The 18,093-nt window shown below is 34.5% G+C and overlaps 1 protein-coding gene across 6 annotated transcripts in view; it reads right to left on the bottom strand.

Annotated features, from left to right (window-relative positions):
- The window catches only part of LOC117112928 (histone acetyltransferase KAT6A-like), a 60,268-nt gene extending 46,490 nt beyond the window's left edge, over positions 1–13,778 (bottom strand). For 2 of the 6 annotated variants that reach the window (XM_033256144.1, XM_033256149.1), the window contains exons 1-5: positions 13,329–13,528; positions 11,038–11,731; positions 10,099–10,219; positions 4,311–4,423; positions 1,352–1,424 (exon numbers count right to left, since the gene is read on the bottom strand). In XM_033256144.1, the coding sequence (XP_033112035.1) occupies positions 1,352–1,424; positions 4,311–4,423; positions 10,099–10,219; positions 11,038–11,595 (865 nt within the window). In that variant the 5' untranslated portion in view covers positions 11,596–11,731; positions 13,329–13,528. Of the gene's footprint in view, positions 1–1,351; positions 1,425–4,310; positions 4,424–10,098; positions 10,220–11,037; positions 11,732–13,145; positions 13,561–13,646 lie in introns of those variants that run through there. The other 4 variants (XM_033256146.1, XM_033256145.1, XM_033256148.1 and 1 more) reach the window with 4 other exon arrangements.
- Positions 13,779–18,093: the final 4,315 nt, after the last annotated feature.

The raw sequence follows: 18,093 nt of genomic DNA, 5'->3' as shown, positions 1-18,093 counted from the left end.
AACATGCTTGTTCTGTAGCATGCCATGTACTACAGTACTAAAAAAATGCGAGTTATAACCAGTTGTAATGAGGTCAGAAAAACAATAATGTATCAAAATGGTAAAAATCCTGGTTGTACAAATCCTGTACAGTATGTGAACTCCAATTGTATTGCACCTGCAATGCAATCTACACTTGGTATATTCTGCACTGCAATGTACACTGCACATTTAACTTTGGTTGCAACCTATTCAACTGCATTTGAGTCTACTTGGTTTATGCCATCTGCACTGCACACCTGGTTTACTCACCTGCACTGCAGCTTATACGTTTATACTTGGTATTCCACCTGCATTGCAACATGCACAAATTTTAGAAATCTACTTGCATTGAAATATCTTGCACATGGTTTATAACACCTGCACTGTGACTTATACATAATTCATATGTATTGCAACATACACTCAATTCATGCCACCTGTATTTCAACCTACAGTACCGCCACAAACTACTGCAATTTTACCTGCGTGCAGGCTTCATAGATACATCGTAGCCTGATATAAACAATCTAAGCAAGGCAACTTACACTTATTTAGCATTGCATTTCAACCTTCACTTGGTTTATTCCACCTGCATTGCAACCTACAGTACACTTTTTATAAAATTCCACCTGTATTTGCAACTTAAATTCATTTTATGCCACTTGGATTAAACCTACAATTGATTTACACCACCTGTATTTGCAACTTATACTGTAGTATATACTTCTACATTTCACCTGCTTACATTTTTGTTTCCATTCCATCTACATTGTAATTTAGTGAACAATGCAACAAAATTGTTTATTTTCTCCACATTGCAACTTATCTAAGTTTATCCAATCTGGACTGCAACCTAAACTTGGTTTATTCTCCATCCATTGCAAATATACATAGTTCAATTTTATTGCAATGCACACTTGGTTGAAGACATTGACAATGTACTTAGTATATTGTACCTAAGTTGCATTAAGTATACATTCATATGGTGCACCTGCATTGTAACCTATACTTTGCTTATTATATTGCAGTGCTGTGCTTAGTTAATTTAACCTGCATTGCAATCTCACTTTGTAGCACTATCATTTGATAAAATAATTTAAAATTTAAGAAACAGTACTCTGAAAAGCTGCCCTGGTTTATCCCTTGCATATGCTTTGCAGTAACTCAAAATGAGCAATCTCTTTTTAAAATGTCATGGTTTTGATTTAATACCAGCGTTTCAGTTTTAGTTTAGGTAATTGTCATATTACTGTGCATTTAATCAATCAGTGTAATAATACTGACATAATGTCTTAGCATGCACTGAAAAAAATCAATAAATGTAAATTACCTTTTGGTACTTTCTTGAGCTTGACACAGTTTGTGTGATAGCCTCTGTCACAGAAGTTACATGATATGAGATCCTGTGAAAAACAAGTAGAGTAATCAAAACGACAAACCACTCAAAATCTTATATTAGCTATCAAGTCACATATCAAATTAAATCAAATGCCTTAAAAGCATCACTTTAAAAACCACCTTTGAATATAAAATTGAACTTTTTTTTATCTTGATTAGGTCAGTTTTGATATAGGATTGTTCATGCAGACATCTTTGTACTGTTGGTTGTTTTTCTTTGTAACCTTTAATTTCTGAATTTACTTTTAATGTACTGTACGTGTGGAAGCATGTAGGTCTATAATGCTTTGTGTTTCTAATCGAAAGATCAGAAATTTGTGTTGAAGCTGACCACATACATGTTTTTGTCCTCGGAAAAGGCACATCCATGTTGGCTTCTCCACCTGGTTGTCAATGCCCTAGTTCACTAGCTACAAAATTATGGAATACTACTCTATGAGTATGTGTTCTATGGTGTTCAATCACCAAAAGTAATAATTTGAAGTGTAGAAGCATAGAATTGCGAAGTACTACTGTATATGACCACCTCAAATCCTCAGACTCACTAAAGCTCAAATCCTCAGCCACACTACAGTAAAGCCCGAGGTTCTAAGTTGGAAGAAGCCAAGGAGATCTGGTTAAATGACTTTCTAAACGTCTGCTTTCATGAGACAAATTTGATAATAAAGTAGTAAAATATTATGAATTCCTGATGATGACATAATTAATGTCGAAATATTGAGTCCCAACACGATGGCGTGTATTTCAATACATGTGGGAGAAGGTACTATATACGGGAGACTATTTGTGCTTGCTTTCGGCAGGCCGTCTCGATTTACGGGAGACTCCCACGATTTAGGGTAAGTAAGTTCCACCAGTATCTATGATTAAGATTCAAGATTAAATTTATTTGGTCCAATAAAATGGAAATACTGTAACATGATACACTGACTTTCTATTAATCAATTACATTGGAGGTTTACATTTTAGAGTATTGTTTTTCACTTGCGTGTGTGTCATGTAATTATATTGTAGGATTAATAGAGTAAAATTACAATGCATTCATCCACAGCATCCACTATGTCATATCTTCCCTAGAGACAACCCCTATCATTAAGAATACATAACATGACAGCTTTTACACCTTGGTTGATCCTACACTAACCATCATGCATACATTTAATTATAAATGAACAGCTACACACAAAGAGCACGGGATAGTGCACTTGGCTAGTTTGCTTGGAATAGCTCCATACTCATTGGGAAAAACATGATAATTTGATTGGACAATGCAAACAGGATCAGGCGATTTAATTGGGTGATACATTGATAGAAAAAAAAATGCATTAATGATCTTGTTTCAACAATCATGAAATATCAAGTCATGGTTGAGATACCTGAAAGAAAAATTACATGTTACAATCTACTGTATTCTTGCATGGAAATTGGTATTTTTATATTAAATATCAAATATAGAAACATCAAATTATGGAATGAAAATACTTACAATTAGAATACAGACATATCCTATTCATTTTTATGAATAATTTTTATCCCTTCAATTATTCATGATGGTATTAAAGTATTCATTTTTTTTTCTATACAATATAAATATGTATTTAATCAAATGTTAAATTCAGAATTTTTAATATCTAATTTTTATGCTCAGACTTTATGGTTCATATTGAATAGACAACGACAATTAGTCTTAATCTTTTTTTAAACATATGAGATATGGATACTGAATGAGGGTTGCTTAGTCATCATGCAATGAATCTGAATTAGTCATTCTCTTGCACATCATTGTGAAACCTAATTAAAATGAAGAATTCCTTTCAACAGCATAAATTATTGAAGTATACTCCATTATTTATTAGTAACTCAACCAACTAAAAATTCATACTATATTTCAAAAGTATTTGTCGAATTCACCAAAATCAAATACATGATTTAAAGCTTATAATTACAAAAATTTCAATAAATCACTAAACTGGGCTAGCCAACCTATCATTCTGTTGTTGCTTGTTAATGGTAGTCTCAAGAGTGATAATTGTAGTTAATACCATAAACCATATTGGATGAACAGCACAGTAATTTAAATAATTTTACCTGGTCCAGCGGAAATAGAAATATATTAAAAATCATTGAAGCACCTCATATTTCGCAAAGACCGTTAACTCTGAATAATGAAAACTTCGATTTATTCATCTGCTCAAAACTATAGTGTTTACAATGACCAATGGCTTAACCTTCATTAAATTTTTTCAACCAAATTTAAGATCCTATAGCACATATAAAGCCTCTTTCGCTTTAAAAAATTATATTCCACTACACTGCGAGTTAGAGCGCACACCCTTGAAATTGATAGGCGAAGATTTACTATCCCAAAACCGAAGCTCAAAACACACCTTGTACCCTTTGTAAAAACTTAACTGCATACTCAAAAACTACTTGACCGATTTACTTCAGATTTTCATACATTGGCAATTACATGTATCTCGGTCTTCTTCAAATTTGGTGCTGATCGGAAGATGCAGATTTTAGAATGTTATTTATATATTTTATTTCGCCAACTCGAGCAGATCTTTTGGCCTTGTGTGGCTGGGGAAAAGGACTCACGTGGATCGATTGATGGGTTTTCCACGCGAGGCCCATGATGAAGCAGTGCAGCCAGCGTGCGATTAAATTAATTTTTTAAAATTAATTTTTCAGTATAGATATGGTGCAACAGGGCCTGGGTTTGTAATCTCAAATTATCTTGTTCAATTTATATTCATTCTTAAAATAATAATGCTAATATTTTGTATTTTATTTTTACAGAAAAATCAACATCTCTATGTTGTCAAGTGCCATCACAACGTTTTACCACACGTCCTCTCATTGTAAGCAAATAAGTTTGTTTAATAACTTACCGTATTCCCTCTCTGTTTACAAATTGCACATACTTTACAATTGCTGCACTGCCATCTGGTCAGACGGATTGCCTTGCTAACCTCTTCAGAAAACTTGAGACATGAAGGGTGTCCTGTAGAAAACAACATTTTAAATCTTTAATTTCACTTCTAAGCTTTGTTTCCTCAAAACAACAATAATTAATATGTAAGAAGTTGAAACCTGCCTTTATAGGGTTTCTTTTTTTATATAAAAATTGGACAACTCTCTACTTGCTGTTAGTCTTAAGCCAGGCACTCGCTGACCACATACGACAGTCGTACAACGAATCCAAGTTCTATCTATGAGCGCTAGATGACAAAACGCTGTCTGCTGATTCTCGACAGTATGAATGGATGGTCATTAAAAATGATCTGTTGCGCACGCGTTGTGGCTTTCTCCGTAGAATCCTGTCGGCAGACTATTGTCGGAAGTAGCGAGTGCCCAGCTTTGTTTAATGAACCCATCAAAACAACTCGTGCACACAATGTTTGATGTTAACTCTTGTTGTAAGCTGTTTGAATGGATGACTTGATCAAGTTGGAACAACTCTTTAATTGAGACTCTTAATTCAACCATCAAAACAGGCTTGTTCTCTTTTGGCTCAAACTCTAAACTGGCCATTTCAAATTAAGTTGTATCCTAAAATGTCACCATTACAGTTTTGCGACTAATTTTTTTAACTGAGTGAATAAATACAAAATAGAGAATAACTGTCATCAAATCATACACTGTAGGTTGAGATAATACATGTCCACTATACAGTAGGCCTCCCTAACGTTCTTAAAAAAAGTTGAAGGAATGCTTGAACAATGTTGAACTTTAAACTGGTTATCTTAAAATTATATACTTAATTAAAAAATAAATTTTAGTCAACATGGTTGTGTATTTTAATGACAACTTATAAAGTAGTTTCTATTGGAAGCTGAAGGATCATTGACATGCTCAAACACTGTCTGGGACTGATTAATCGGCTCAACATATTTCTGAATACTGACTGGATGTCTAAATTGGGCGGTAGTTGGAATGTACTTAGCATCCAGCAAAGTGCTTTTTTATCAGTTTGCTTTTTAATGTCAAGGATTTGTATTCATTTAGATTAAATAAAATATGAATTAGGTTTCTTTATCAGAGAATCAGAATGGCAAAGTCCATCTTAAAATAAAAAATACTTATGAACACACTGTACCCACAATAGAAGTATCAGCAGTTGATAGTCATTATATAATATTAATAGAATCTATTATGCACTTAAAAGTGCATTCAAAAGTGTAGTGAGCTCATTTCTCCATTTTCTGCCATTCTTCCTCCCTCCTTGAACCTAGAACTACACATAATTTTAAAATATTCAAAAATGTCAAAGGACGATTTTAAAAAGAACTATGACATCTGACATAAATATCAGACTGATTGCAAACAAAGAAAAATTACAGGTCAATAGCATTTAATAAACGAACTAAATAGTTGTGAAAGTACAGTATCTGCTGAAGGCAATGACTTTTCAAATTTTATCATACCAAACCATTCAATTGCAATATGGTCAACAGCTTTCATATCATTAAGAACATTTCTTTGTTGAGGTCACTGACCTTTTACATGAAGATGTTAGATGTTACTTCCCATTGAATCATCAAGCAGATAGTAACCAAATGTTTAATGACCTTCCACTTTAATTTTATGACGACCATCATGATAGCCCAAAGACTATGGATGGGCACATGGATATTTACGATTGAGGCAATAATCGTTCTGGCTAACTCAATTAAATTGTGCCCTGAATCAGTATTTGCTAAATTCCTCCAAAAATCCAAGACGCCAAACTTTGCGGTACAACAGGGCTTGCGGGTAAACTACAGCGATCAACCATACTGCATTGTGTCAAGCTGTGACCTTCTTAGTAGATTTCCTATCGATATTCCTGTAGTATTATGATATACTATATTCGCCCTTTGTAAGCTCTTTTTATGAGGGAAAATGGATTCTAAAATTTATTAGCAGGTCTACAGGTACATATTAAACTTCCCAGCAGATCCAAGCAGGTGGCTTTCAGAGCCAGATACAGTACTATACAGTAGTCTACAGCCTTGATCAAAAACATTGGACTCTTGGCTTGATTTAAATAGTCACAGTACATCCAAAAACATGTCGATTTTATCGATATCTGATCGTACGAATAACTTTGATTATACAAATGAACATGTTAATCCAACCAACCAAGACTTATTCACTAAAAAATTATCCAATTTCAGTTCCATAATGTGACAACGATTTGTAAATTACTATAAGTATGATATAGGTATTAGACTGTCTTACTTTAGCATTGCCACTAACTTTTAAAAACAACTTTGAAATACTGTAACATACTGTAAATTGTCACCAAGTTTGTAGCACATTAATCCCTAAGGCAAATGTCATAAAGGTGGGTACTTAAAATTTCCAAGGAAGACAGAAATTTAAAATGTTTTAATCATGTGACCTTTTGTTGGCAGTCCCTCTGTTGTGGGTTGACATATTTCTGACAGAAGCTTGTTTGACTCCATGCTCCACAGCATGTACTTACGAATTAAAAGTCATGAGAACTTTTAAACCAGTAACATTCTGTATGGTAGATATAACAATAGTCTCTAGACTGTTGACTGATCACTTATCATTCTACAAATAGTGTACAGTAGATACTCTACTTAATTAATTATAAGTTCACTAGACTTATAGCCTTAATTATTAACTGGTGATAGTGGTCATGAATGACTGCCTACAATTCACCATTACTTATGGTACTTCAATAAAACCATTAATTTACCACTGATGGTATTGGTTTCCACCTGATCTATAATTTACCATGGACTTGACAGCTGGTTATGTACACTAGACGTACGATTTACAACTGATTGTATTAGTTATCCACTAGACCTATTATTTACCATGAACTTGATGAAATTGGTTACAGTATATTGTACTGTACACTCAACATATAAATAACTGTATCAGTCAGTACTACTGTATAATTTTCCAGGGACTTGAAATTGGTTCCAAGATACAATGTCTTTATTGTTATTGCCAAAACAAGAAACTGTGAGATACATTGGTTATGTACTACCACTGGGTGATACACTCACCATACTGTCCAACAATGTATTGTACCATAAGCTGGGCACTCACTACGGCCGGAGGTCATAGGCTGAAATGATTCTATGGAAAACGCAAAGCCACAATGCGAGCGCAACGGATCAGACTGCCAACTACCGACAATCAACACACGGCGACGCATCGTCTAACGCTCTCACAAAGCGGAGTTGATTTGTTGGCCAACGGTCGGACAAAAGTCTTAACGATGCATTACTTGTGGTATTACTGTAGCATACTATATAGTCTACCACAAGGTATTAACAGCATTGATTACGCTCTATTGTATACTTATAATTTACCTTAACAATAACTTGACCTACCATTTCCTATTAAGGTACAATTATTATGATAAATTATAACAGTTTCTCTTCGACATAGATACTAGATAAGACCTACAATTCACCATTTAACGATTGACTTCTGTGTTATCATATTAACTACCAGTCAATAATCAACTAGACCTATAATTTGCCAATGACGGATATTGAATACGTACTTGATGCTTTACATAATCCATTACTTCCTCTTCATAAATTAATGTCCTATATTACAATAATTTAATTGATTTCCTTGACAACTGCATTCCACCTTATATTTTATCATTACATAAACAAAACATTTGAATAAAATTTTAAAAGACAATTTAAAAATAAACACTTCCAAACATAAACAGTACTTTTGTATGTCAATAAGTTTGTAATTGAATATGGTTTTAAAATAGATATTTTCTGGGTTAGGGTAGAGAGCACAATACCAATTTATATCATTAACTTTTTCAATTGATAGTTAAAAATGAGAAATTTTTTTTTTTTTTGCCAATTTTAAAACAGATGAATGACCAATAAGAAAATTTTGATATTGTTTGCAAAGACCAGAATGGACAAACAATTTGCTCGGAGGACCAAAGTGAATTTCATATTTACTGATTAATGATGAACACCACTCTGAATTTAGAAATAACCACAACAACATAATGATTATCTCTTACTATTATTAAACATCAATAGGCTTTTTCAAAATAGAACAACTGATAACTGAGTCAGCATGAGTTTTGCAACAAATGTGGATAACACCTGTTAATGTTATATAGCAAAAAAAAAAAATGCAATGGCAATGTAGTTTGCTGGTCATAATGCATGGTTTCCTGTCTCAAATTCCGAGGTTCAATTCCCATAAACCTCTTCCAAGCCTAAGAGCATCTTGCACACGAGAGGTATCAGCTGCAAACACATCAAACAAAACCAAACTTTTTATGAGACACCAGGTATTAGATATAGTTTGTATTCTTGGGCAACAGCCTATTGACGAGTCATAAAAACTATGGGCGACAAAGTGATTGGGGACCCATGCATTTCAGAAGTCAATTTTATGAGCGTTGTGAAAATGCCTATGGGGTCCTACAAAGCATAATTTACCAAACAATACCGTTGCCTAATTTCATTTCAATTCTCTGCGATTTCTCATAGCCCTTTACTGAAATATTTTGGACTGTTTAAAAAAAAAAAGAAATTGTAGTGAAGCCTGGCTGTGTATTCACTTTTGATTGGGAATTGATACTGTATAAAAGGAGTGTGGTAATGTTGGTCCACATACAACATTTGTGAGTTAAAAACCTGGGATTTCATTGTTTACATTTGCTAGTTTTGGCTGTTTTCTAAGTGCACCGATGTAATGACAAGGCTGTAACACGAGAGTGCTATTTATTACTAAGAGGGGCACTAGGCTTTGGCCACAGAGAGCCTATATATTCAATGCCATTTCTGGACAACATGCTCACCTCAGCCACACAATGGTTGGTGTGGACCCTACTGTCAGGAACCTTCAACCCCCTTTGTGATGAATCATTGGTGGCACCACTGATACAATAAACATCCATTTTAAGTACCCCTTGGTACCAAGGGGTGTTCGTAAATTGAAAATTTGTAAACTAGATCGGGTGTCAGTTTTCAATACCTAGGCCTAGCTATCCCCTGCCATTGAGCGCTGATAGCCTGACAGCAGCCAGGCCTAGCACGAACAGACAATGCAGCAGCGTGGTTTAACGCGCTAGAGACTAGCTGAATTTACCTTCGATAAAAACCAAATTATTTTAATCGCTGGCATTCTTCCACTTAAAAATTTTTAACTCTTATTCAAACATCTGTACGTTTTATGGACCTATCATATTCTTTCTAGATTGCCGAATTGTGTTGTTTACATGCATTTCACGATCATATCTAGCATTCATGATGTCAATAAGGTGCTAATCCCAACACTCTCATTCGTCATCGTAAACATGTGCGCTTAATCCGACAACACTTGCGTTGGTAGTTCGTTGTTCTGGTTAGGTTTATTACATTAATATAGTGATTATTATACAAGAAATAGAAAAGAACGAACTATTAATAAATAAATACAACTAACTTGATTTTATGAAGACAAATATACATTACCACTTTGTAAAATGTGCGCAATCAGACTTTTTTTTACGGTAATAATTGGTCGATGATGACGCCATCAGGGCAAAGACCATTCGTGAAATCAAAATTCGTAAAATGGACGTTTTACCTCACTTTTAATATGTTTAGACCATTTTTAATGAGCGAAATGATACGGAGGCAAAGATAAATTGTGAGAAAACATAACATTGTTGTTGGGACTTACCACTAAAGCCACAATCTGTGCATGAGATATGGGCTTCAGGTACACCAGATACATTTTCTTCAGGACCCTTCTCACAAATCCTACAAAATGCTTCAGGCGTAGCAACAACCTGGTTGTCATCCTGAAAAAAATTAATATTTAAATTTTAAAATAATGTCTACCATGACAAACAATCTGAGATGTAATAATGACTAAGGTATACAATTAACCGTTTGTTTTTAACACTTTTTTCTGCTGCAAGATTTAACCATATTTTATATATTATATTTCATAGAGGAACCCTTCTAGCATATCATAGGTCAGCAGATATTCAGGGCCCTCCTGATTAAATAAAATAATATGATGCTTTTATCAGCAAAGTCTTTTTAAGAGGCTGAAAACCACTCCAATATTTGATTCACACAATTTGGTTATTCCATGGGACACACTATGAAAAGTGTTTCCTTCTACATTGCATTCGTGTGAAGGTACATGCCGCGAAATAAATGTGTGACTTGACCTACAATATAGACACGTGCAGTTAAAACTACTATATGGCTTATTTAAGCTGAGTCTGGATTATTTTACTTATGAGCCAGAAATAATTTACTTATATGATCTATATTTTGTAAAGGGTCAATGAGATCTGCTTGTGGCTATGTGGCTATTTAACTGTCCATTGGGCACTATTGATTATTGATGCTGAATTAAATTATACTAAAGGGTTGTGATGCAGCAAAATGTTAGCCCAACTTATGCCAGCAAAATGGTACAGTGGGGACTAGCATGATACTGCCATGTTGTGTGAAATACATATTGGGTATTTGCTATTTGTTTGGATGTAACCATTGAAACTTTCAATAGTCTTCTTGTAGTTCACATGATTTTCATAGTCCTTCTGATTAAATTTCTGACATATGGCTAGTGTACACACGTTTCTTTTCTGAACATCATATGTACCTTTTCAAATGGAGGACTAGAGGAAGTTGATGAAGTGGCATAACTGCTTGTTTCCCCATCATCCGGTAGACGAAAGTTTCTGCCAAATTTCACAAGCCTGCCTGAGGCTACAGCCCTTTTAATAGCAATTCTAAGTTTAGTACTAAGTTCAGAATGACTTCCAACTTCAATACGCCTTGACTGTAAGATGTATTTTTCAATCTCTTTAAAAGTGGAACCGCCTTCGCCAAGTTCCTTTATTGCTGCTTTTATGACTTTGACAAGGTCTGTACTTTTATTAACAGTTCGTGTGCTTGCACCACGCATACTCCGGGTCCCTTCTGGATCCCGGTACGACGCAATACCCTTGTTGAGCACTTTCAAAACATTGCCGTCTTTGACTGACAATTCAAGTTGTTCGTAAGTCTTCTCACGACTTAGTCCATGGCCTGAGACCAGATTATTACAGATACGTTCCTGGTTTGGACGCTGTTTCTGTTTCCGTATTTTGCGGATGGCCTCCAATATCCACTGAGTGTACTTGGCGTTTGCTAAGCACTGAGTACTTTCTTTCGCCATTATGGTTGTTGGTATTTATCCTCACTATCCATAATAATCCAAAAGGATAAAAATGTTGAGGTTGGGATGTCCGTCAAAGTTCACATTGACAAGATTCCAGCTCTCTCGGTCTAGTTTACATCACTTGTCTGCAAATCTTTAAAAAAAAAATTTAAAAAAAAGAATTAAACATTATCATATAAAAGTAAACAACTAACATCAGGGCTGTAAAAGTTAGTGGTCCTGAGTTAGGGACGTGAGTATTTTAGGGCTGGGCTAGCAAAAAATACATTAAAACTAGACCAATATTCAACAGCTGATATATAAAGGCGAGCAGTTATATTGGCAAAACTAGACCTTGGTCTAGCAAAAAAAAAAAAAAATTACTTTTTACAGCTCTAAACATGCTTTTAAAAACCCACTTAATATATATGTCTAATAATTAATTATATTATTGATTAAGAATTATCACTGTTGGATGACCGAGCATCTTTATTTTGGGCAAGCAAAGGAATTAATTACCTAGGAACAGGATACAAACTTAATGACTAATATTGTAATTGAATTAGATCACCAAAATAAACAACGATGCAATTTAAATAGCATAATAATATCATCAGAATCAAAAATAGCAAAATAAAATTTTTGAAGTGGGGGAGGGGAACAAGGAAGAAGGGATGTTAATTTTCAACAGGATAAATAATTTCAATAATGTTGGTATATTCCCAGTGTATGTTGACAAAATCACTACATATTTTCGGATCCGAGAAGCCCAAATTAATTTGAGCCATCAACTGCCGGAAGAAAAACAATACAAGTTAACAAGGCAATTTACACTGGTGTTGGCACAAATTTTAAAAAAAGCTTTATTATTGGAAATCTTTAGTTTCAACAAAAATAGTGTCTGATCAGATAATCCACATATGGTACAGTATGACAGTGTCAATTTTCATAAATAAAAATAATCCATATTTTTATTTATTATTTTATGGTTGTGAACTAAGCTGTAATTAAAGTTTACATACAGGTATGTCTCCCTACTCAACAGACAAACAGTATCCCTCTATAATATAATAATTATAAACAAATACATAGTAATTATTGTATTTATGCCACCACTGACTCCACTATTATTTACAGTAAAAATTAAGATCAATTAAAAAAATATCTGCTAATCAATCATCTCACTAATTGGGTTAGTGTTACATTCATCGGTTGCCATTAGTTAGGCCTAAATTTATTTAGTTTATTTATAAACAACATCATGCTGCAGAGCATTACCTCAATCCATGCTTTAATTTATTTTAATCAATCATTTTATTTTATAGTATTGCTGTCCTTATCATAAAAATTACTTCAACTCATTGTGTAGGCCTAGGCTAGGCCCAATATACAGAAACCATACAGCACAGGCAGCCGCCAAGGCTAGGCCCTAAAAATATCAACAGGCATTATTGTCCTGCCTAGGCTAAAGCCTAGGCCTAGCCTAGGACATTTACATACATTCCACATGATGTCATTATGGTTGGTGGCTAAAAAAAATACAATTTCTGTATACAAATATTTCCTACATGATCAGCTAGTCCAAGACTTCAGCAATCGTAATATAGATTAATATGAGTCAAATATTAACTCGCCGTAACCTACTCACAACACAGAGCTTGTCCCTGTCAAATTTATTCTATTGGCAGCAGCCATTTTTAAAATGGCTGCTCTGATTGTTTTGCTCTCCCCGTAAACTTCAAGTGACTTACCCACCAACCAATATCACAAAGTAGGCAGGTGAAAACGATACTTTATACCATTTCACCTACTCAAACTTCACAATTGATCCTAAAGTAGAATACCATCGATTCACAAGATCAAATATTTCAAACAAAAGGTCAAATTTACCCAGAGTTTCGTACAAATTTTTGTCATTTGACCACTACTTCGACACCACAACGACTGTACTTTCGTAAATAGAAAGCAATACTAAGTACCAAGAATATGCTTTTGATCAGCATTCATTTTTAAACATATATTTATAAAGATGGGAATTCAAACATATATAGACAAAACAAGATACTCACTCTGTATGTAATTTAGTCAATTCCTTAATTTGTTTTTTCGTCCAAAATATAAGTATTCCAAAAGAAATAGGCACTTGGTCTATAACAATACAATTTAATTCTCTATACATAAATTGACCTCGGCGGATGCCAAATCGGCTTTGAAACGAATGTAATGATTGGTTATAGAAAATAAGTGATCCATTATGATTGGTCAATGTGTTAATTGCGAGGTATCATAACGTTTAATAAAACCTGCTGGGGTATCAACGATTAACATTTTATAACCCAATGCTACAAGATCATCGGTGAATGTATGTCAAGAGGCTACTGTATAAATATTTACAAAATATAATGGATCCCTAGACGCATCATGCAATAATGTGAAATTTATCTCCAGTCATGTCGAAATTTGCGACGTGTTGGTTTCAATGATTAGATTATTCGAGTTGTGAGGTACAGTTCCAATCGGTAGTAATGTTTGGTAGTAATGTTGCTAAGTACAGTATAATATATCTGGACGTGTGATACAAGGTTACATAGTACGACACAGCGATGGTTGGATCATTTAAAAATACAGTAGAAAATAAACATACATTTTATAATAAATAAGAATAAAATAGCACGAGTAATGGTTGAATTTATACTACAATGTTACTCCTAATGGAGCAATAACAATCTTATCAAACTATCAAACCAATATAAAAAATAAATCATTAACATATTCATAATAGAATTAGCTTATACTGTATGTATTCATTATAGGCCTATTGCTATTATCTTGTCTTTAAAAGTTATTTATTTATTTAATAAAATTCTCATAAATGCAAATGTTGTTGTTATTATTATTATTATTATTATTATTATTATTATTATTATTATTATTATTATTATTATTATTATTATTATTAAATTTAAAAAAAAATCTTGCCAAATACAATGCCCTCACCCAGAGGCCTCCTCATGACCATGCAGGAAGGGTCGATAGACAACAACCAATTGATGATGATTACTTGAATCTGGACATGATTAATTATTCGATACATCGATTGAGTCATGTCCTTTAATAGTAACATTCGATTTGTGGTTGGGGTTTTTGGGAAGTTTCCAAACAGTTTCTTGTGAGTGAACAAGGTTAGGCAAGCGTCCAAAAATTTGCAATACGACAACGCACGGCTACTTTTGTGTCTCTTTGTAAAATTCATGGGTTCTTTATCCGCCGTATGGGATAGGGATACAAAAAAAAAGGTTACTGTACTGTAGGTTTATTTGAAATAATCCCGAAACCTTTGTAAAATTGACTTGTTAGGAGTTTTGTAAAAATCTGCATAATGGAAGCTCATCCTACTGTACATACATTAGCAAAAAACTTGTTGAGGTGTTTCATGATAATATTTGCTTATGGAGGCTTCGGACATACACCATACCCGCCTTGAAGGCCGAGAAGTTGCAGGTTCGAATCCCGGCAGAGACGTTTTAGGTTGACAGGCTATTATATTCTTGACACGATTATAAAATCATCCTTATTTTTGAACACTGTTATTATTATTTATCTATTTGTTTATATTGTGTTTACGGTGCTTAGCAAACCTAACTTGGTTAAGGCATCTGCAAGACAGCAGAGAGTCCTTGGTTCGTTCCCAGTTGGGCATTTTTTTTTTTACACTCGCAGATTCCTCAACCGTTTACAATTTGTGCCATAATATATTATAAAACATTATACTGTACAATTTAAAGTGTATCTCTTTAAGTGAGTAACATTTTTATATAGAATTTATTTATTTGTAAGTATATTTATATGTATGTATGATAAAAAAGTTTACAATTGTTTAGGAAGTTCAGATCTGCTTCAGCTTTCGTTAATTTCTTTAGAAGTTTCTCAAACCTTCTACAATCATTTTTGCTCACATCACTATGTTGACTCAAATCTTGAATAATATAGCCATACGACCGAAGAGAAATCAAACTTATAACAAATTTGAAAGCAATGAACCAATTTTTTAATGAATAGGTTTTATACATGTTTCAACTGTATCTCACAGTCATCTTCAGTAAAATTGGACAATGAATACAGCAGAATAGATTGAAATTAAAGTGGTGTGATATAGCTGTGGTGTACCTAAGTGGACAATAATGTGATTAATATTCATGAAACTTTTGAGCTGAGATTGAAAATGGATTGTCCAAGTTCATCAATATTAATTGCGTATTTGATTTGAGATGGTCACACCACTAATTAATTCATTGTATATAAATGGATGTGGAATTCTATACCTTTTAGTTTACTGAAGATGACTGTGAGATACAGTTGAAACATGTATAAAACCTATTCATTAAAAAATTGGTAAACTGTTCAGCGTTTTTCCCAAGTTCATTAAGTAAAGTTTACTTTTCAAAATTAACATTGGGAGAGCTCGCGTCACTGACAAATCGAAATGAGTTGAAAACCAGGCCAGATCCTGGGACAAATCTGAACTACTGACAGTTGATAGCAGCTTTTCTTCGATGATCTCTCTAGTTTTGACGCGATGGCTGATTTAATGAATAAACGTCAACCATTCTCTTTAGTTGACAAGAAGATCATTAAAAAATTGAAGGATAGGCCTATTACAATGAAAATTTAATCTTGAGGCGCCTCTTGCTCAGATGGACAGATGGGAGCTACTGACCAGTCACCTGCCGAATCCATTTCTCAATTATGATCACACTCAATTACCTAACTTTTATCAAGGTATCTGACAGATGCAGCAGATAAGCATTGAAGATTCAATTATTTCCTTTTCGTACACACAGATCATCGCATTCTCATCATACGTGAAAGTGCCTCTGCTATCTTGAAAAATTGCAGACATTCTTGGGTTTCCACAGCTCTAGGGGGGGGGGTGAAGTCCAGACACCCAGTCCAAAGGGGCCCCGAAGGTCCCCTCCTACTAAGACACTCTCTCTTCTAAGCTGAGCCTTGGTAAAGTAGAACCTCTCCTTTGGGACACCCCTATTCAGGGGACACCTCTATATATAAGTTATAATTCTACTGTAACTAATTATGTTAATAAAAATAAAATTACGAAGAATTGTATTTCATATCGTTAGGCCTATATGAAAACATGCCAAAAACTCATATTAGTGGACAATTTCAGGGGTACCCCTATTCGGGGGACACCCCTATTAAGGGGACCCTTTTTTTTGGTCCCGAAGGTGTCCCCTTAATATGGGTTCTTGTATTATGGTCCAGTAGAAAAGGGAAAAAAAAGCAAATTAAAACAATGCAATTCCTGGTTTTAACACGCGAATGGCCTGTAATAGACCTATGTGGAATCACATGATAACACTTCTTTTGGACGGTCAATTCCCGTCCCAAAACTATTCGACAACCGGGCTCAGTATACAAACTGAATTATTGGCCCAAAACAATTAAGTAAGGGCTTAAGAATTCACAGAAAATTTGAATCAAATTAATATTTATCAGGGGCCCCTCAGTCACTTTTGTGACACTCGTAATCGATTACTAAATTGCATGAGGCCAACACTTTCTAAATGAGGTGCAGTGGCGTAGAAAAATATTTTTCATTGCGGGTGGGGGGTGACTGGCGTGTTAGCCAGTGTCGTAACAGGCGCGGGGGTGGGGGCAGGGGGAAATCTGCCCCTCCCCTGACGGTTTTCCGGGCCGACCAAGCCGTCGTACCGGGCTGGGTAATAAGAGAAAAGAAAGAGGGGAGAAGGAGGGAAAGAGAAAGAAGAGGAAAAGAAAAGGAAGAGAAAAATAAAGACAAGAATAAAAAGGAAGATATCATAATGACCAGACTCACAACACCCATGCAACCCCTTCTCCACTTCAAAAACTGTCATAACTCCTTTGATCTAAGCTGCCCGATGGCGTAGACCTTGGGGGACAAGGAAAAAATATCTATCTTTGAAAAATCTTCCCCACCCCTTTATAAATGCCCTTTCATCCCCTGAAAGTGCCTGAAAACCTCAAATTTCGCGCGCATTCTTGTTAACATGGCCCAATGTCCTCTAAAAATTGCACATTTTAGGGAGTTTCGATCAATTCCAACGAAATTAGAATTTAAAACACCGGGGGACAAGGGGAAAATATCCATCTTTGGAAAATCTTTCTCCACTCCTTGACAAATGCATCCTCAGAAAGTGGCTAAAATTCTCAAATTCTTTGCGCGAATTTCTTGTTACGGTAGGCCAATTTCCTCTATAAATTGCACATTTTAGGGAGTTTTCATCAATTCCGACGAAATTAGAATTAAAAACACAAAAATATTTTGCGCGCTTAATTGGCGCGCATTTTTTAGGGCTTTTTATATTTTTATCCTTTTAAGTTATTTAAACGCATAATATTTCCAAACTCAAGAAAGACAAATTTAAGATAGATCATTTTAACCTAAAAGAAGGGCCTCAATGTGTATAGATGGTGAAAGAATGTGTTTGTAATAAATACAACCATGATGAAAATGCT

This window comes from Anneissia japonica, unplaced genomic scaffold (genome assembly GCF_011630105.1).
Source record: "Anneissia japonica isolate Jap-2015-1 unplaced genomic scaffold, ASM1163010v1 scaffold288031_len342695_cov171, whole genome shotgun sequence".
NCBI lineage: Eukaryota > Metazoa > Echinodermata > Crinoidea > Comatulida > Comatulidae > Anneissia > Anneissia japonica.
This window is presented reverse-complemented; position numbering and strand designations above follow the sequence as displayed.